The 20,712-nt window shown below is 42.9% G+C and overlaps 2 protein-coding genes and 1 long non-coding RNA gene across 27 annotated transcripts in view; 2 read left to right on the top strand and 1 right to left on the bottom strand.

The window, feature by feature from the left end:
• Positions 1-6,629, top strand: part of LOC100762270 (killer cell lectin-like receptor subfamily B member 1F) — a 103,416-nt gene extending 96,787 nt beyond the window's left edge. For 4 of the 12 annotated variants that reach the window (XM_035448978.1, XM_027429793.2, XM_035448979.1 and 1 more), the window contains exon 7: positions 5,614-6,629. In XM_035448978.1, the coding sequence (XP_035304869.1) occupies positions 5,614-5,842 (229 nt within the window). In that variant the 3' untranslated portion in view covers positions 5,843-6,629. The remainder of the gene's footprint in view (positions 1-5,613) is intronic. The other 8 variants (XM_035448977.1, XM_027429790.2, XM_027429788.2 and 5 more) reach the window with 4 other exon arrangements.
• LOC103162176 overlaps positions 1-13,547 on the bottom strand; it is a 42,165-nt gene extending 28,618 nt beyond the window's left edge. For all 14 annotated transcript variants that reach the window (XR_004771170.1, XR_003487759.2, XR_004771172.1 and 11 more), the window contains exons 1-3: positions 13,418-13,547; positions 12,885-12,985; positions 10,017-10,107 (exon numbers count right to left, since the gene is read on the bottom strand). This is a non-coding gene — a long non-coding RNA (uncharacterized LOC103162176). The remainder of the gene's footprint in view (positions 1-10,016; positions 10,108-12,884; positions 12,986-13,417) is intronic.
• Positions 11,724-20,383, top strand: LOC100761692 (C-type lectin domain family 2 member D11). The gene is made up of 5 exons (XM_027429808.2): positions 11,724-11,919; positions 16,045-16,170; positions 17,584-17,762; positions 18,345-18,451; positions 19,382-20,383. The coding sequence occupies exons 1-5, from the start codon at positions 11,844-11,846 to the stop codon at positions 19,524-19,526; spliced, it is 633 nt and encodes a 210-aa protein (XP_027285609.1). The 5' UTR covers positions 11,724-11,843; the 3' UTR covers positions 19,527-20,383.
• Positions 20,384-20,712: the final 329 nt, after the last annotated feature.

Genomic DNA, 20,712 nt, shown 5'->3' with positions numbered 1-20,712 from the left:
GAAAGTCTGGTAGGGCTAGATGGCCTCAAAAGCACTTTCCTGCCAGGAGTGGTGATCTATAACGACATATCCAGCACCTCAGAGGTAGAGGCCTGAGCAAAAGGATGTTAAGGTCATCTTCAGCTACATAAAGAGTTTGAGGCCAGCCTCGGCTACATGAGAGCTACACATGTAGCTCTTTCAAAAAACAAAGCAGTCCCAACACCAACATCAAAAACATCTGGGTGTAGCTGCCCATGTGACTGTGATTCCAGCTATGTATGTGGTGGTGCTGTGTGGGGGGAAGGGCCTGCTAACTGGGGCTCCTGCCAGCCTACTTCCAGGAGCAACAAGAGACCCTGTTTCTTGGAGAGATGATAAAAATGGACATCTGATATCCTCTTCTGATCTCCCAGACATTTACGTATCTGTGTGGTTGGGTACATCCATATACTTGCAAGCACACACAGACACACAGACACACAGACACACAGACACACACACACACACACACACACACACACACACACACACACACACACACACACAAAGAAAGGAATTTCAGTTCATAAAATATATGTCACTTATTTGAAAATATTTTTTCCTGGGGAATGCATCTTAGTCTTGATGAAGACAAGAATTTGAAAATGTTTTTTAAAGACTGGTGATGACCAAAGTGGAAATGTTTGGATGCTTTAAAAATTATTGAATACTAAAATACAGTTGTAGCCTCACTTATATTCAAAGCCAGGTCTATTGCCCCTTGTGATCATAATGCATATGAATGGAACCACAGTAGTTCAAGGAGAGAGAAATCTCATGTCTATGCAAAAGTTCTAGAACAGTTGAGTCAATAGTACTATCTTTTTCTTCAATCCTATACTTAACCCACATTTTCCCCAAATGTGTTTTATCTCTCTCTTGTCTCCTTTGTTTGTTTGTTTGCTGGTTTTACTGGATAGAATTTCTTTGTGTAGCTCTGAATGTCCTGTAACTCACTGTGTCAACCAGCCTGGCCTCAAACTCAGAGATTGTCCTGCTTCTCCCCCCAAGAGCTGATATTAAAAGAATGAGCCACCAATACCTGTCTATTGAATCTTTCATTCTGAATGATTTGAAATAAAAATAGGAAAAAAACATTTCATACCATCCTATGTTCTAAGATAAATTTTATACTTGAGTTTTCTGAGTTTCACTAAGATATCTATTATATATTTTAGGACACTTCCACCCATTCCAGACTCTAGTCACAGTTTAGACTTGACCCATCCTGCGGGTCCAGTTATTCAGGGTCTGAAGGGGGCATGCCTGAAAGAGTCATGGGCGAGAGAAAGAAAGGAGACCAAGCAGAGCAAGAAAAGACAAGAGTCCATCTATGCAATGTCAAGGTCTCATTTACTAAGGCTTTAAAGTGGGCTTAAATAGCCCTGCAACTAAAAAATTGGGTAAGAGGGGGGGAGGAATAACAGAAGGAACATCTGGTATTTGCTGGGGCTGGAAAATTCTTATCAGCCGGAACATCTAGTGGTCTTCCTTGGAACAGTGAACAGAAAAGCCCCAGGCCCTTTCTCAGAACAGAAGCAGTGAGCAGTTCCGCTTGGCCAAACCGTGTCTAATTACAGGTTACAGGAGGCTCACAGAGCTGGCTTTAAGCCGCAAACTTAAAGGTCATTAAAAGGCTTACAAAGTTGGGCTTTAAGCCGCATAGTTTTGGGCCCATGGCCCCTTACAAGACTTACACTTCACATCTGAGTTCCTGCCCTGTTTGAGTTCCTGCTATGGTTGCCTTGGATCTTATGGTGGTTTCAATAATAATGGACTCATATTTGAATAGGTAGTTACCAGGGAGTGGGACTATTCTAAAGGATTAGAAGCATTAGGTGTGGGTTTGTTGGAGTAGGTGTGGCCTTGTTAGAAGAAATGTGTCAGGGGGGTGTGTTTTGAGGTTTCAAAAGCCCATTGCAGGCTAGGCTGCCTCTTGCTGCCTGTGGATCAGGATATAGCACTCAGCAGATTCTCCAGTGCCATGCCTACTGCCATGATACCTGGATGAGGATAATGCACTAAGCCTCTGAACCTCTAAACAAGCCCCCAATTAAATGATTTCTCTTATAAGAGCTGCCTTGGCATGGTGCCTCTTAACAGCGATAGAACAGTGACAGAATAATAATGAACTGTGACATGGAAGTATAAGAGAAATAAACTCCTCACTAAGTTGCTTTGGACCTGATGATCCATCACAACAATAGAAACCCCAACTAAAACAGTTCTCTACTTCCTCGTTGTTGAGACAGGTCTCTTTTGTTTATGCTGCTCTGTATATGACAGGCTAGGTGACCCATGAGCTTCTGGGAAGCTCTCCCATCTCATGAGAGGAGTGCAGGATTACAGATGCTTGCCACATCATGTGCCTTTAATGTGTTTTGGGAATCAAACTAGGGTTGTTAGACTTGCAATGCAAATGACTTTTCCTGCTGAACAGTGTCTTGGCCCTTTATACAGATATTTCCTAATATTCTCAGCAAACACTAGCTCTTCAAGTAAGCAAGCACTAAGTCAAACTTCAGTAACATGCTCGCATCTCTTAGCCTCCCCTTGTACATTTCTATGCCCTGGTTTTCCCTTTCTGCTTTCATGTCAATGTAATTCACAAAACCTCTGTTGCCCTTTCTACTTTCATGACCTATCACACACACACACACACACACACACACACACACACACACACACACACACACACACAATCTTGGGTCCGCTCACACACACATGAGCATTTACATATATATCATATGTATGTAAATTTTAAAATGATATGTATAACAGGTATAAATACATGTATAAATTAAAATCCATAAAGTAAAATCTAGGATCTTCAAATGAGAGACCATATGTGGTATTAGCTTTTCTGAGTCGGGGCTACTTCACTTAATACAATAATTTCCAGATCTGTGAATTTTTCTGAAAATTCATTTTTCTACATGGATTGGTAAAATTCTATTGTGTCTTTGTGTAACATTTTCGTTATTCACTCTTCCTTTGATGGACAGTTAGGCTGACCCCATTTCTTTGTTATTGTGCATAGAGCTTCTGTTACTTGAATGTGCAAGTTGGGTGGTGAAGTCCTCTGGGTACAGGTTAGAAAGGGTAGAGCTGGGTCATATGGTAAGCCTATCTTCAGTTTTACTGCACTCACTCTTTGCTTCTTCTATATTTCCTTATGGTGAGCGTTTTAAGAAAGTAAGAACTTTTCTGCCTTCCTCACATTTCAGTAGTTCTCAGTGTCTGGCAGATATGTTATAAATACACGATGAAAGACTGTCGTCTGGATGTTGTGGCTCATCATTGCAAACTCAGCATCTGGAGGATGAGGCATAATGATCACCATGAATTTCAGGCACTCCCCATTGTGACTGTTTAAGTGGTGTGAGTAGGAGGCTTATAAAGGAAAGACTGCATATACGTTCAAGTAAGGCAAAAATATTGCTTTGCCTATGATTGTGTTTTACACGTTGTTGCACAACACTTTTGCCACTTTTGTGCAGGTTGACGAAAAGTCATCTGGGAAGAGGAAACCTCATCTGAGAAAATGCCTCCATCAGATTGACCTATGGGAAATTTTGTAGGGCAGTTTCCTGATTAATGATAATTGTGGGAGGGCACAGCCCACTTTGCATAGTCACCCTTAGGCAGATAGTCCTGGATTATGTAAGAAAGGAGGCCAAACAACACATGGGAAGCAAGTCAGTAAGCAGCACTCCTCTATGGCTTGGACTTCAGTTCCTGCCTCCAGGTTCCTGACTTATGTTAGTTCTGGTCATGTCTTCCCTCAATAATGACCGTGATCCGGATGTGTAAGCCAAATAAACCCTTTCCTCCCGAAGTTGCTTTTAGTCATGGTGTTTACCACAGAAAGGAAATAGGAATAACCTAGTTGTGTGAATGTTTGGTAGCTTTCACTTTATTACTACCGTTCTTATAAACTCTTGTAAATATCTAGACATCTCAAGCAGGAGTTGATTTTATGAATGGTCATTTTTCTATAATTTCTATATTTTTGCTATGTGAAATCTTCATAATTCCCAGAGAATATTGGGGACCTAATTGACTAGACTGCAGTTAAAAGGAAATGGAAAGCTCCATTTGTTACTGTCAGGGAATTGATTAGCAGAGTGGTGAGTGGACTAGAGGAGCCTCTAAATATGAATGGCAGACAGCTCTGCCATTTAGTATCTGTGTAACATGAGAAGGAGATCCCTCTTTCCTATTGAGATAGTTAAAAAAAAATTTCCATCCGGCAAGGATATAGGATCACCAAAGACACAAAGCCATCATGATCTAGTTTACATAAATCCAGTTGAAAAGACTCACCCCAGGCAATGAAGTTACAAATCATTACCCTAAGATATACATGAAAATATTCTCAGCAACAAGGCCATAAGATAACTGGGTACCAAGAATTCCCAGACGGCCACCCTCCCCGAGGGGTGCATGAAGGAAACAGATTGCCCCACCAGCCAATGAGTCAATAATTAACAATTAAGGGTCCCTATGAAACAAAGAGATAGCTACCATTTGCTCGGGCAAGATTAAGTTACACAACCTGAGGTCTGCAGGTTTTACAACTGGTGGGTCAGGAGGCCTCCCCTGACCCCAGGCCGTTTGTACAAACGTCTTTCTTTCATTAAAGCCTCTTGCTGTTTGCATCATGTTTCCGCCTCCACATAGTGATTGGGGTGGCTGCGGTTCTGGGAAAAGATCCTGGAGGCTTGAGTCTCCGGGGGTTTTACAATGTATGTATACAATTATGGGTCAGTTAAAAGCATAAAACTGAACAAAATGAAATCAAGTAATTCAGTTTAACACACTAGCTATCTGAAAGGATAAATAACATGATCACATTAATAGATGCAAACAGAGGACAGAAGGAAATAACTTCAACTTGATAAAGAACATGTGTGAAACACCAGTGGCAGCACGATGCTCCATGGTGAGAAAGACAAAGCGTTCCCAGTGAGATTGGGACCTGGAAGATGATTTCAGCAGCTTTGTGATGTGACTGGAAAATGCAGTAAGATGACGTATTAGATGTAATTCATTGCCCATCTCATCGCTGAGACAAAATGTCCACAACTCAGGGAGGAAAGCCATAGTAGGGCTCACATTTTCACAAGAGTTTCAACCCACCATGGCAGGACAGAGGGAACTCCCTTACCCTTACCCAGAACCTTACCATGGTTCTGTCATTTACATTGGCCCTTTGTTGCAACTGAGACACAATGGATATGAAGTATAGGATGCCACATGGGTCTATTTCTGTGTTTATATTTACATGTAAAGGAGATTTTTCTAAAATATTAAACAAAAGCATAGTAAACGTATAAGAAGTGATGTGTTTATGAGAATTATAAAGCACCGTGTATCGTATATGATGTGTGTTATGCTTTCATCAGCTGTGAAGAACTGAAGCAGCTGGACTGGGGGCTTGCTTGAATCAGTTAATCTCTCTGTCCCATCGGCTCTCAGAAAACCTAATAGAAATTCCAGATCAATTCTTTGATTATTGCAATAATCCAAACTTAAAGATGACTAGGTCTCCTGACTACTGTTAATGGTGGGATTTGTGCCCTCCTCCAGGAACAATGCTGCTTCTGCACCAGCAAATCCAGACTGCCTTGAGACTGAAGGACCAAAGAAAAGCTTCAATGCCATGCCTCCTTCTATGGATGTACTTTGGGTTTGCTCCCACTCAGGCTCCTCCCCTTCATCATTCCTTTCTCTTTATTATCCTCACACTCACATTTTCATCCTGCCTTTTAATCTGTTAAATGAAGTTCCTCTTGGATCAAGTCACTGTCATCACTAGGTCCATGTTAGAACAATGGCTACCCTGACTAGGTCCCTCACTGTGTCCTCTAATTTTTGGTTTTATCTTATGAACTACAGTTCCCTGTCAAATTCATCAAAGATTTCTCTCCAGGAGCTCATGAGAGCAGTTATAGGACCCACACAGCTAGTCAAGTTAAAACTCCCCTACTACATGAAATCAATCTGACCCATGTGCCAGGGGACAGAGGCAACTTAAAACAAGAAATCTCAGATAACTAAAGATACTCTTGAAACAGCATAACAATAAGAAAACCTGTAAGAAAGCCAAACTACACAACTGTCAAGTATATGTAGAGGGCCTAGATCAGTCCCATGTTGGGCCCTGAATGTTGGTTCAGACTCTATGAGGTCCTATGAGCCAAGGTTAGTTGATTCTGTAGATTTTTCTTATGACATCCTTGACCTGTCAGATTCCTATAATCCTTCCTCCCTCTCTTCTGCAGGATTCCCTGAGCTCAGCCTAATGTTTGGCTGTGGGTCTATATCTGTTTCCATGAGTAACTGGATGAAGTCTCTCTGGTGACAATTGGGATAAGTACCAATATATGAGTACTTTCGCTTTCTTGGGGGACTCCTAACAGTGGGAGCAGAAGCTGTCTCTAACTCTTTGGCTGGCTTTTGTCCTTGACTAGTTCTTATCCTGGATCACCTTGTCCAACCTTAATACAAGGGCAGGTGCTTAGTCTTAACTGCTACTTGATATGCCAGGTTTTGATGACATTCACGGGAGGTCCACCCTTCTCTGACTAGAAAACAGGGGAATGGATTGGGAGGGGGGGCAGAGGGGAAGGAACAGGAGGAGAGGAGAGAGGGGAAACTGTGGTCAGGATATAACATAAACAAATTTCTTAAAAAGAAGGGAAAGAAAGAAGGAAGGGAGGGAGAGAGAGAGAGAGACAGAGAGACAGAGAGAGACAGAGAGAGACAGAGAGACAGAGAGCCTGCCTGACAAGAAAAAAATAGTCATAGAATACCTGCTGGCATCACTCAGCCTTGACAGTGAAGAACATATATTATGATAAAACTTTTCTCTCCAGAAGGGCCTGGGTACATGGTCTCCACTCCCACAGAGAACTGGTGTCCTTCATTATCCTGCTTCTATCCTGATCTAACAAGTATGCCTCCACTCCCATCTTTAAATACACAGTTATAGTATATAGTAACGGAGATAATTACATACATGTGATTAGATATTAATTGCTGATTCATTTATCAGTTTGTTTATTTCATATCTATTATTATGCTTGGCAAAGAAGAAGCCAGAGGGGCAAACTTGGGTGCTGAGAACTGAATCCTTTTGGTTGTGAACCTTAGCCCTTAACTGAGGGTCCATCTCTCCAGCTTGCACTTCATATCAATGTCTTTAATAAGAGCAGTTAGCTTCAGTGTCACACACTCTAGACAATGAAAGAAGACATTGTGAGATTTCTCAGCAGGGTTAAGTTCTTGTTTTTAAATATTATTAATGTGGTACAAAAGGTGGCATGCTCAACTGTATGGTAAAAAAACTCATCAATATCCATTTCTAATGGTTACGATGTGATTTTATGTGATTGATTTTCACTACATTGAAACAAATTGTGTAAATGGTTTTCAGCTTTTTATACATGGAGTGACATTGAGAAAGTAACCTCATTTTGTTACAGTATTTAGTGTGCCACATTTCTCTTGCCTCACTGCCTAAATGTCCCTGGGCTTCTGCTGGTGTGTCTCCCCAACCCAGGCCAGAAGTCAGACTCTGCCTGTGCCTCTCTGGAGCTCACACACTCCAAGAACTGCTGCAGGCCTGTGATAAGAAAAGGATGGGAAGTCTTTATCACTGAGCTAGCATTCACTCTGTACTCATCCCTGCCCCAGGCTTCCCACTGTGCTTATCACTGGGCCAGGCTACACTCTGAGGCAGGAAGAGGTCTATTATCTCTCAGAGGGAGAGGCCTCTAGCTAGAGGTGGGTTGAAAGTCCTGGGGGCTTAGTAAGGTCTGCTTTGTTAACAGTTTCCCTTCCCTTCAGAGCTCTGAAGAGGAAGGAAACACAAAGGAAACCAGTAAATGATCAAGAGAAATGAAACACAAAGTAAAACAGTAAATGATCTCCAGATGGCGCCAGCCTGGCTGCGTGGACTCTAGCCATGTGCCAGCAGGATTTTATAATCTGGAGTGGAGGGCTGGGTGATCAGGGAGGAAGGAGAAAGGAGAGAGGGGGAGAAGTAGAAAGAGAGGGAAAGAGGTGTGAGTGTGTGTGTGTGGGGGGACCAGAGAGAAAGGAAGGGGAGAGAGAGAAGAGAGAGGCAAGAAGAGGGCAGAGATAGTGGGGCAGGGAGAAGGATCAGGATTTGAGTTGTGAGGTGGGTTTATGAGGGACGGGGTATGGTACTACCCAGGTTAAAATTGTGAGGTGGGGTTATTGAAAGACTTAAAACTTAGCAAAGAAATATAGCCCAGATAAGGAAACTCTCCAAACGGAATGTAGGCGGCCTAACCCAGAAACTGACTAAGGCCATTACTATGACTTAGTGTCTGGAATTTACCAGCCAAGAACAATTACTCCAAGGCCATAAGATAACTGGGTACCAAGAATTCCCCGATGGCCACCCTCCCCGAGGGCTCATGAAGGAAACAGATTCCCCCACTGGCCAATGAGTCAATAATTAACAATTAAGGGTCCCTATGAAACAAAGCTACCATTTGCTCAGGCACATCCTGAGGTCTGCAGGTTTTACAACTGGTGGGGTCAGGAGGCCATCTGATTCCCAGGCCTCCCCTCAAGACAAAGGGCCTCCTAGGACCCCATGACTCTGGTCACATACTCAATGCACAGAGAGTCGAGGCCCCTCCCTAAGCTTGTGGTTTTTGCCTTTAAAAACACCTGTGCCTGGGGGAAGGGGCTGCTCTCTAGCCAGCATGCTGAGAGAGCCCATTTGTACAAACGTCTACCTTTTATTAAAACCTCTTGCTGTTTGCATCAAGTTTCTGCCTCCTCATGGTGATTGGGGTAGCTGCGGTCCTGGGAAAAAATCCTGGAGGCCTGAGACCCCCCCTGCGGGGGGAGGGGGTCCTTACATTATGAGGGGTGGGATCATCTCTTCTGAGTGTGAGGGCCAGCTCTCTTATGAGGAGCTGGGCCAACTCACCTACTATAGTCATCGATGTGTAAGACCAGCTATCCCATGGCCCTTAGATTTCAACTTGTATGGGTCCTATGACCCACTGTGGTAACATGGACCACAGACATGATCAGAGACTCCAGTTGCAGCAGGACCACAGACCCAGACATGGCCCTTGGCAGGAGCCTTGGCCTGTATGACACCATGACCCTGGGTGATAGGCATGACTTCGATGGTGGCACAGTCCTCAGACACTAGCATGGCCACAGATTGCAGCCTAGACTCTGGGCGTCTGTGTGGCCTTTGATGGCAACTTGGGCCACAGACATCAACACAGATCCCAGCTGTGGTAGGACCACAGACCCACTGAGTCCTTGACAGCAGCCCAGTCTCAGATGTCACCACTGCCCCGAGTGGCAGCATAAGCCACTCAAGTCAGCATGGATCCTGTGGCAGCGTGGTTCTCAGATGCCAATATTATCCCAGGTAACAGCCTAGAACCCTGGCATCTGTGTGGCCTTCAGTGGTATCAGGAGCCATGGACATCAACACAAACCATAACTGCAGTAGGACCATGGACCTAGACATGGTTCTCAGCTGCAGCCAGGGATCAGATGTGGCCATGGGTGTCAGATCTATGTGGCTCCAAGCAAGACTCTCAGACCCCTACCTGGCCTCAAGTGATGGCCCAGACTCCATGTATTTGCATGGCTTTCAGTGTTGACAGAAGCTGTGAACATCAATACAGATCCTGGCTGTGGTAGGACCAAAAACCCAGACACAGTCCTACACCGTACCCAGGGCATGGCCCCAGGTGGTAGCACATGCCACTCAGATCAGCATGGTCCTGGCAGCAGGATGGTCTTTTGTGGAAATATGGGCCCAGAGGTCAACCTGGTCCAGGGCAGCAAGCAGGCCACCCACATCAGCCTATTCTCTACTGTCTTTGTTTCTGCAGATCTGCCTCTTTCCACAGCACACAAGCCGTTCTGTTTCTGTTTCTCGACCATTCCTCCATCATCTATTTGCTCATCATCATGACACCTACCTTGCAACTCCGTTATAACTAGAAGCTGGAGAAATGGCTTGGCCGTGAAAGGCTAGGTTCACAACAGAGTCTTCCCTCCCATCTTGAGTTCCTGAAGACGAATGAATGAATGAATGCATGAATGAATGAATGAATGAGGTCCAAAACCAGGCGACTTCATTAGTTAAAAAAGACACTGATCAAAGATTGCCTACATCCTGGATGGAAAAGATGGTGTTGGGTTTCTTTTAATACCTGCTGTGCTCTGAACCCTCAGGAGATAGACTCTTACAGTCTTGCCTTGTACCTCAAACTTGTGTTGATGTCTGAGGATGGAACTACTTGTGTAACAGAACTTTTGTGTAAGACTTTCTTTTGAGGCCACCAGCTCCCCAGTAATAACACGGAGACATTATTGATTATGAAAATTTGCTCTTTAGCTTACTTGTTCCCAAGTAACTCTTACACTGTAAATTAGCTCGTTTATTAATCTTTATTCCGCCACATGGCTTTTTACCTCTTCTCCATTCTGTATGTCCAGCTCCCTCCATGTCTCACTGATGTCTCTCCCTTCCTTACTCCCAGCGTTCCTCTCTCTCCCCAGAAGTCCTGCCTATTCTCTCCTGCCTGGATATTGGCCATTCGGCCTTTTATTAACCAGTCTGGCGCCTTAGGTAGGTTAGGCAAAACATAGACATATTTTCACATAGTATAAACAAATATCCTGCAATATACTTGGACATCAGAAAATTTGGGTGGCACTCATCTCCAACTACACTGACAGTTGAGTACCCCAAATAACTGAATTCAAAACCCCTTTGACTACATTTCTATTAACTCATGTTTTTATGACATAATAATTTATATTTAATGTTTTACTATTGTTACTTTTACTTAGCCTTGGCTGGCTTGGCTGTCCCTATGTAGACAAGGCTAACCTCGGACTCATAGAGAGTCATAGCCTCTCTGGTTCTGGGGATCAGAGTCCTGTACCACCATTCCCACCACCCAAATAGAACTTTCTAAGATGTTTACAGTTTCCCTTGGCATATGTTCCTAAGTGATAACAACAATGCTACACCTGTTTTTCTTGAGGGTGATAATATCCCCTTGCTACATTTCTGGGGCACCTGCATTCTAAACCCAATTAATTAAATATAATTAAATATAATATGTATTTATATATTTATATAAATATAAATGTAATTAAATAATATACAGATGAATCTTAGAAAAACTCCAAGTCTGCTTCATTAACTGTCTAGCCCTGAGAAAGTTTTTGGCATCAAAGCTATGAACCTTGGTTTGGCCTGAGTCAAAGGTGCCTGAAAAATCTAGAGCAGTGATTCTCGGGTACCTTTGGGTTGTGACCCTTTTGCAGGGGTCGAATGACCATATCCTGGGGATCACATAGCCTGCATATCAATATTTACATTCTGATTCCTAACAGTAGCAGGCTTGTAGCTGTGAAGTGGCAATGAAATAATTTTCTGGTTGGGGTCACCACAGCAGGAGGAACTGTATTGAAGGACCCCGCATCAGAAAGGCTCTAGAGGCATTTCTTGGACTGATGAGGGTGACAGTGGGAGCTATCTTTCTGTCCCCACACCACTGACAAAAACACTTCCAAATTGGAGCGTGTTATCGGAGACAGAAAGTGGTGGTGAATCCGTGTTCACTCATAACTGGCTAGTGCGTGTGCTAGTAGAGGAGGGGAAAGGGAGGAGCAAGCTGATTGTAGGCAAAGGAAAACTGTGACTCCTAATCGCCCTACTGCTTTCAACGAGGTGCCTCAGCCCTTAGGTTTCTATCTTCCTGTAAGCTGAACCACAGCTCCTGGGCTCAGAGATGGGTGCTGACCAGCCAGCAGAAGCTTTTGTGGGCATGCTCGGTACAACACACCGCCTGCAGGAGGGTGAGATGGGTAAGTATTTAGTCCATATTTGAACCAAACTGCAAGAGCAGAGAGGCGCTTGCCAGGGACAGGGGCAGACAGGGAGGGATAGAGACGGACAGAAACGCACAGAGAGCAGGGGAGCTGAACCTCACGCCTGTGAGACTGTCACAGTGGGTCTCTGCAGACCTGAGAATGCAGACAGGAGTTTAGCTGCGAGGTTGTTACATTAGTTATTCTCTTGGAGCATATGATACTTGAATAGTTACCACCCTCTCTCTCTCTCTCTCTCTCTCTCTCTCTCTCTCTCTCTCTCTCTCTCTCTCTCTCTCTGTGTACTTAGCTTGCTAGTTTGCTAGTGCACTCTTTACCCAGGGATCTGGTAAATTGGTGAATTACACCAACTCCTTTCTTGCCCCACATGCCCCACAGCAAAGGCGTTGCCTGGGAAGCTGGGGCTTTTGTCTTGCAGATCCACTCTAATGAAAAAAAGGAATGTAAGGAGGTGGCCTGGGGTGGGAGGCTTACCCCACCCAGGACCAAATTCTTTGCATTTTGGAGCTCATAGTAAATTATGGAAAAGAACTTAATGGGGTTTTCTACTTTAGTCTTCAGGAAGAAAGCCAAATTGTGTTTCTTGCATTTTGAACATGTCTGTTTCATTATATTTCATTCTTTCATCCTCTTTTCCCTTCCCTGTCCCTTCACCTTAATTTTTTTTTTTTCCATTTAGGGAAAGATCCTGGATTTTGAGAAAACAAGACTGATATTTACCAAAAAACAAAATTCATGACAAAAATATTGATGCTTACCACTTAAGTATTCTCCTAACTGAAACTATTATTATTATTACCATTATTATTGTTATTATTATCTATTGATGATGCTGCTTCAGCCTTCTGCTGATTGATTATTTGAGAAAGTCTGGTATTATATCACAAGCTGGCCAAAAACTCCCTCACCAGCACAGTTGACATTTGAAAACAAATACTTACCCAATGGGAACAGTGGGTGGAACTCCTATTCAAAGGGCAGCTGTTGTATAACTGGGTGTTTTGAAACTCCACTCTTGAAACCATAACTGCCATAACTGGTTCTGTGAGTGAAGCAGGGTTATTTTGTTTGTTTGTTTGTTTTTCAAGACGAGGTTTCTCTGTGTAGCCCTGGCTCTCCTGGAACTCATTCTGTAGACCAGTCTAGTCTCAAACTCAGAAATCTGTCTGTCTACCTCTGCCTCCTGAGCGCTGGGATTAAAGGCTTGAGCCACCACCACCTGGATTTTAAAAAAAAATAAATCTAAAAACCTGATCAGCAATATTTCACGTTGCTGAGGTTCTTTCTAGCCTGGTCCGCCCCCCTTCTTAGCCCCAAATAAACACATAGAAACATGTTAATCATTAAACTGTTGGCTAATGGTTAAGGCTTCTTATTGGCTAGCTCTGTTTTAATGATTAACACATTTCTATTAATCTATGTATTTCCACGTCGTCTTATCTTACCGGAGAACACCTGGCACATGCTATCTTACCGGAGAACACCTGGCACATGCTATCTTCCCGGCCCTTCCATGGCATCTCTCTTTTGGCGGGCTGGGCTCCCTCTGCCTCCTTTCCCAGAATTCTCCACGTCAACTCCACCCGCCTATCTTCCTGCCTCTATTCGCCAGTGCTTAATCATCAACCAATAAAAAAAAACGTATATGCAGAAGGACATCCCCAATCAGTTGCACTTCTTTGTCTTTTTTTTTTTCTTTTCTTTTTTTTTTGAGAGGTCGTTTCTAACATTGCTTCAGAATAAATTGCATCTTTCAGTGAATGAGTGGGGAGAATTGTGATCCAATTTAAGAGAGGATGACATGCTGTCTTTTGTGACAGCATGGGTAGACCAGGGTGACAGCTTTCAGTAAAATCAGTTAGCCAAACACTGCTCATCAGTCAGAGGGATTAGCTAGGAGTATGCATTATTCATTCAGAGTTTGGAAGAGGTTTTTAGCACAATGCTAAACTCAGAAATCACAGGTAAGTCTGGACATTTCAAATTTGAAGGTGCTTAGAAATGTTCAAAAATAGAAGCAAAGAGAAGAAAAGAGGAAGGACTGACAGATGAACTGACCTTCCGGAGACCAGTGGAACAAGTGGGCTTTCTTGGGGAGCTTAAAGGACACTTTGAGTATCACCTTAGTAAAAAATTTTTAAAAAATAAAAATCATGATAATTTCCTTGCTAAAGACGTTTTTTGCCAAATATAAACCACAGAAAATGAAGGTTGAGGATTTTGTATGGAGTCAAAATCCAAAAGACATTGCATAATGCTTGCAATCTTCTAACCCTAACAGTTGTCTTTCTTGTTAGTTTAAACATGAGCTCCCTTCTGACTTGGAGATGTATAGAAATAAACAAGCATAGAGGTTAAGTCAGTGGAAGCCTTTTTTAAATGGTACTCATTTCTGAGTTTTGAAAAAAAACATATATTTATAATGTCTCCATCACAGTGAAATATAGACCTCTAACTCCACCCAAATTGCCCTGAGGCCCATTGTGGATTCTTCCCAGACACTGCCTTCCTGTGTTCCCAAACCATGGCCACCCCTGACCTGACATTTGCTGTTCCTGAAGCTGTGCACATGGATTTCTACATCTGGCAGTCATCTACGTATGACACCAGTGTCACATACAAACAGTTGGCCTTAGATTTATGTTCCAAGCATCACTAACCCATGAACGGTTTCAGATTCAGAAATATGAAGGCAGCTCAAAATACAACATCTGCTTTTATTTTGCAGAAGGTTAAGAAAAACCAACAGGAAAACTGTTGGATTAGATTAGTTCAAGCAGAAATAATTCTCAAGTCAGGCTACAGGACAGCTGATTTTGTAGCTGTCCTGCAGCCTGACTTGAGAATCAACCACATAGCTGTGTAGTTTCTTTTCTCTTTCTTTCTGCCTTTCTTCCTTCCTTTCAATAGTTCCACAGTCACTAAATTGTTTCTGTTACTCTGTGATTAAGTGGTGTCATTTCTACAAATATGGTGTATTTTTTTCTAAATTGCTCAACTAGACAAATTCCTTTTCATTTTCATGCAATTTGAAAGTTATCTTGAGCTGGAGAGATGGCACAGAGGACCCAGGTTTAGTTCCTAGCACCCTCATGGCTATTTACAACTGTCTGTAACTCTAGTTCCGAGGGATTCAACACCGTCTTTTGGTCTTCTTGTGGATCAGACATGTACAGCATGCAGAGACATACACACAGGCAAATCACTCATGTGCATAAAATAAAAATAAATGTAAAAAGGATGAAATCATCTTGACAATTTCTTTGAAATGCTCAATATCCAGAAATATGTTGGGAAGAGTTTCTTTGATTCCTAACTTGTTAAGAGTTTTTGTTAATTTGAACTAATGTTAACTTTTTCACATGGTTTTGGACAGCCTGTTAAAATGCTCCCATATTTCTCCCATTAATTATGTCAGTGTGTTCTATTACAATTGTAATAGAATTACAATTCTATTACAGTGTGTTTATTAATTTTTTTCCTTATTGGGTTTTTGGAAACTGACCCTTGTGTATTTCAGGCTGGCCTCAAATTTCCTATGTAGCCAAGGCTGGATTTGTACCCCTGACTCTCCAGCTTCTGCCTCTCTAGCACCAGAAATACAGAAGGGTACCGATGTGTCTGTCTCATTGACTGGAGCAGGCCTTGCACATGCAGTCATTGGCTGCCCCATGTGAGAGCTGGGAGCCAAACTTGGGTCCTCTAGAAGAGCAACAACTGTCTTTAACCCCTCTGCCTCTTGCTGATCCAGGCCACACCCAACCAAGCCCCACAGTGTTTCCTCCAGTCCCAACCAGTCTGGTCTTATGGAACTAAATCTATGGGTGGTTTTTCATTATTCTTTTTCATCCTGATCTTCACTCTTTCTGTTTCTTGCTCCTTTATTGGCTCTTGGTTCAATAACTGGAAGACCATAGCAACAATTCTGTTTTCCTTTCTTCTAGTCTTCCGTGAGCCATAGACATCATTTGTAGACCAGGAACTTCTGTGAAGGGTGTTTGCAATGGGAGCGTACAGGCCAAATCTACAGATGATTCTGGGCAAATTTCTTTTTCCTTAAAAGGTTCTTGAAGTTGATATTCTCATATTTATATTTTTCAGGTAAAAAGCTCCAAGGACAATGTTTCAGAATCGTCTCTGTTGAGTCTCCTGTTAAGCTTTACTGCTGCTATGGAGTGATCACTGTCCTCACTGTAGCTGTTTTTGCACTTTCTGTTGCTTTGTCAGGTAAGTGGCTCATTCTCAAAATTCTGCAGCATTCTGTCCACGTTTACATTGTCAGTTATACTTACATACCTATACTGTGAGGAAGGACTCACTCTAGGAGGGACTCTAAAGAAAACTCACTAGAAATTCATGGTCTCTGGGAACTTACTGTCTAGCAGGAAGACGTAGTGAAGGACAGCACAGGCTGTGGTGTGCACAGAAAGCCAGGCTCTGCATCCCTGGGAAGATGACATTCAGTGACCTCTAGAGAGAGATGCAGAAGACCTATGTCCTCCTGGGGGAACAATTCAAGGCAGAGAACAAGAAGAGGAAAACTCAAAGCAGGAGCCTCAAGGAAGTGTGAGGGCAGAGAAGAGTAACCTGGCCAGTAAGATACAGCACCTCCCCCATTACCATGTTCAACTGTATTTTGAAAGCAGTCAATGAAAGGTTTTTGAGGTGATCAATTTTAGATCTGTTTAGAATAGTGTAATGAAAGTCTTGTACTGTTGCCATCTGTGGGGTGTCATCTTTCCTCCTGGGCCCTAGGTTGAGAAGGGAAAGATGCAGAAGGGGTGCAGAAAGCTTTGTATGCAGCCCATGAGCACGGATGAAGGGAGGCTTCCAGGAGACAGACCGGTGAATCAACTCAACTTTATTCCAGAGTATAAGGAATATATAGAACTGGGGAGCCCGGGGACAAACCCCAATTTGTATTTAGTGGCACACTCCTATCATAAGACTTGATATGTGGCAGTAGGGTCCTATAGCAGAGCTTGTAGCACAAGTCTTCTTAGCAGGGATCTGTATCAAGGGTCAAGCTAAAAACAAATCAGGCATCTGGTTTTAGAGAGAGGCATCTGCTTTAGAGACAGCTTTCAGATAAGGTTAGTCCTCCAGGCCCAAGGACAACCTCCAGATAAGGCTATTAGAGAGCAGGAAGCTTCATTGGGGAGGGAGGGAGTACCAAATTGTCAAGTTTAGAGAGAAAGCCGCTAGGCTATGGCAGACTGTGGCCTCTAACCAGTCAGCAATGTATTCTAACATATGAACAATCCCTTAGAGCAACATGTCCACACTGTATACGCTACCTTCCCAATAGTACTCACTGTTACCTCAATTATCAGGCTGACTGTCAAAATAGGTGTCCATACAGAGTGATTGTTGCTCTAGCAACCCCTACTGTAGTGAGCAACCATAAAGCACAAAAAGTGATGACATTATAGAAATTCACTTCCTGGGAGCCCTATTATCAGTGGGAACCCCAGAGATATTGGGGCACAGGTCAGTGCTGGGATGCCTTTAAATAAAAGACCATCATGCTAAGGAGAGGATTTCTACAGATCAGTTACAAAAACTACAGTCCAATTCAGAGCTGAGCTCAGTGGAGTATGCCAATGCTTGTTATAATTCATTGTGTTGTCCAAATTTTAGTGAGAAGATCAGAACAGACCCCAGACAAATATACCTATGCTTTTTGCCCGAGAAACTGGATTGGATTTGGTAGTAAATGTTTTTATTTTTCTGAAAACACAAATGACTGGACATTCAGCCAGAACTTCTGCAAAGAACAAGAGGCCCATCTAGCTCAATTTGACAGCGATGAGGAGCTGGTAAGAAAGGATCAGGAGTCGCTTCTTTTGTTTGTTCTGTTTAGTATGTACTGCCTTGAGCTAGGGAGGTTAAAGATGAAACACGAGGAAGGATTCCATGCCACAGAGAGGGAGACATGGGCAACATGGGAATGTGTGCCATTTGCTGATGGTAACACTTCTGGTTGGATCCCTGAGACATTCAAGAAACATTCTCTCAGGTAGTGCTCACAGTCAATCTGGAAGGTCAGATCTGACATTTTATAGAGATACTTGGTGGTCATGAGCAATTTTCTCCAGGCTACCATATGTTGCATCCTGAAGGTGACAACTGTTAATAACTGTGGGGGGAGGCTTAGCCAGGAACTGTCCCAGCCACAGAGGGATATGTCATTAAACTTACTACTTTAATTCAAATATGGTACTTAAGAGTTTATAGATGTCAACTGGATCTACTGATAACTGAGGGCTATTATGACTCCAAAGTCTGTGTCCCTCAGTTACACCCTCCTGTCATCTAATGAGGAAGATGTGGGGTGGGGACGCTCAAGGGTCATCTGAAACAGAAAAACACATATATTCACTTTCTGTGTTCTATGACAGGAATTCCTGAAGAGATACAAAGGGGCTTTTGACTACTGGATTGGCCTGCGCAGAGAGTCACCAGAACACCCTTGGATGTGGACAGACAACACTCAATATAACAGCTCGTATGTTTTCATACCACTTTTCCTTCTTACGTATTTGGTTGTGAGCCTAGCCTTTAATGGCTGAGCTATCCCTCCTTCCTGTTATGATCATTTGTTGGGAAGTGTGTGAGTTATGTCTCTAGAAGAATGGCTGTGTCGTGTAAACATGACTGTCCAGCCTCAGAGGGACACTGCACTGGCCATCATTTTTAAAAGCTTCACGGTGTGATTTCACTCAAAATCTTTACTGGGATGATGGCATCTGGGGTAGCTATTGTCTTCTCCTTCACCAATTTAAACTTTTTGCTGTTGATAAATGCCCTGTGTGGAATGGAGACAAACCTCAGGTGGGCAGCGAGGGCTCTGAAACTTCAGGAAGCCACTGCAGAAGTGCAAGACTCACAGTCCACTGTCTGCAGGGCTACTCCTGTTCACAGAAGCAGAGACTCCAAGGGCATTGGAAACCTCCTCTAAAGTCTTGTAATCAGAGAGCACCCAAGACAGTTCTTGGATGGAGCATGGCTGTTTTGAATGGAGTCATTGTACTGGAATGTTTGATCACAAGCCCCGTCTTGCCCATCAAAGCTCTTTCAGCGATTTACTAAGAAGAGGGTTTCCCATATGTAAAATGCTCCAAAACAAAATTGAAAAGTCACCCTCAGTGAGGCCACCAGGACTGTAGTCCATTTGAACATGGCATCAAGCACCAGTCAAATGCTTTGTACATGCATTACAGGGTTCAACATGGATGAATGGCAAAGATATGGTGTTCAAATCAAATCCTGAGAATGTAAAAGGCAGCAGGTGCAAAACAAAGGCAAATGATTCCTCTTGCACTCTGCCTTCCTTTGATTCCTATTACACACAAGCAGCGGAGACAGGCACGGTTTCATTGCTGGTGCGAATGCAGTTCTGGGCTCTGCAGATTGACTGTTTTTGGTTTATTTTCAGGGTTTCCATCCGAGGAGTGGAGGAATATGCCTACCTGAATAACAATGGGATCAGCAGTGCCAGAGTCTATGCAGACAGGAGATGGATCTGTAGCAAGCCCAGCAGCTATGCTCTTCAGTGCCAAATTCCTTTTTCTTCTTTCTAGCCTTTGCTAAGAAATGCTTTGTAATCTGCTATCTACAGTTGCTACTCTGTCCCCTATCTTCCTATCAGAAGAAACTGTGAGTTCAAGGCCAGCTCAGTCTACAGTTCTAGGATAGCCAAGACTACCCAGGGGGGGGGGGCTGGTAGAGAAAGATAGAAAGAAAAAGAGACTCAGAATGACAGGTGTGCAATGCACACCTGTAACTCCAGCTGCTTCAGGGTTGGAAAGGGGGGGGTCACAGGCTCACAGTGGGAGACTGAAAGGATGGGGATAATTTAATAATGACAGTTGACCATTTGCACCATCCCATAATTTGGGTTTCTCTGTATCTTTGGCAGCTGTCCTTGAACTCACTCTTGTAGACTAGGCTGGTCTGGAACTCAGAGATCCGCCTGCCTCTGCCTCCCGAGTGCTGAGATTAAAGGCGTGCACCACTAATGCCCAGTTACATTCTTTTCAAAATTCATTCCAATATAAGAAAGAATTGAAATAATATTTAAAACTAAGATTTACTTTAAACTCTGCAATTTAAAACATTAGTGACATTGTCAAAATGTTTCTCTAGATTTCAATTCTATTGTTCTAAGTACATCTTACAAACAAATGTCATGTTAGTTTCACCATTTGATTGGATTTATTTCACACCATATTGAATGTTTCTGAAACATTCAATACTTAATCTATCAGTAGTATGTATACTATTGAACCCTAAAAATCAAAGTATTTAAAAGCTTCACAGAGTAGCTATACTGTACTGATGAGTCCCAAAAAGGACGAAATAGCAGGTTACAAAGCATCCTTGGCCTCTTCATCTCTCCCTCTCCCTCTTGTTCTGTTCAAAAATACTTTTATACCTAGTTCTTTTATGTATTTAATTTTAATGTAAACAAAAATTTATTTTATAAAGGGGATAGCAGAAGCCTGGCATTGGAGGCGCACGCCTTTAATCCCAGGACTCGGGAAGCAGAGGCAGGAGGTCTTTGAGTTAGAGACCAGCCTGCTCTACAGGAAGGGAGGGAGGGGAAATAATATACACAATAAATAAATTTAATTAAGAAAAAAGTGCAAATGAGTAATGTATTATGCTTATTTAAGGCTATGCTTTATTATTTATTAGATGAATGCAAGTATATTTTATTCTGGAAAATGACTTTCTCAACACCCCCCCACACACACACACACACTT

This window comes from Cricetulus griseus, chromosome 8 (genome assembly GCF_003668045.3).
Source record: "Cricetulus griseus strain 17A/GY chromosome 8, alternate assembly CriGri-PICRH-1.0, whole genome shotgun sequence".
Taxonomy (NCBI): domain Eukaryota; kingdom Metazoa; phylum Chordata; class Mammalia; order Rodentia; family Cricetidae; genus Cricetulus; species Cricetulus griseus.
The sequence above is the reverse complement of the archived record's forward strand: the minus strand, read 5'-3'. Positions and strand labels throughout refer to the sequence as shown.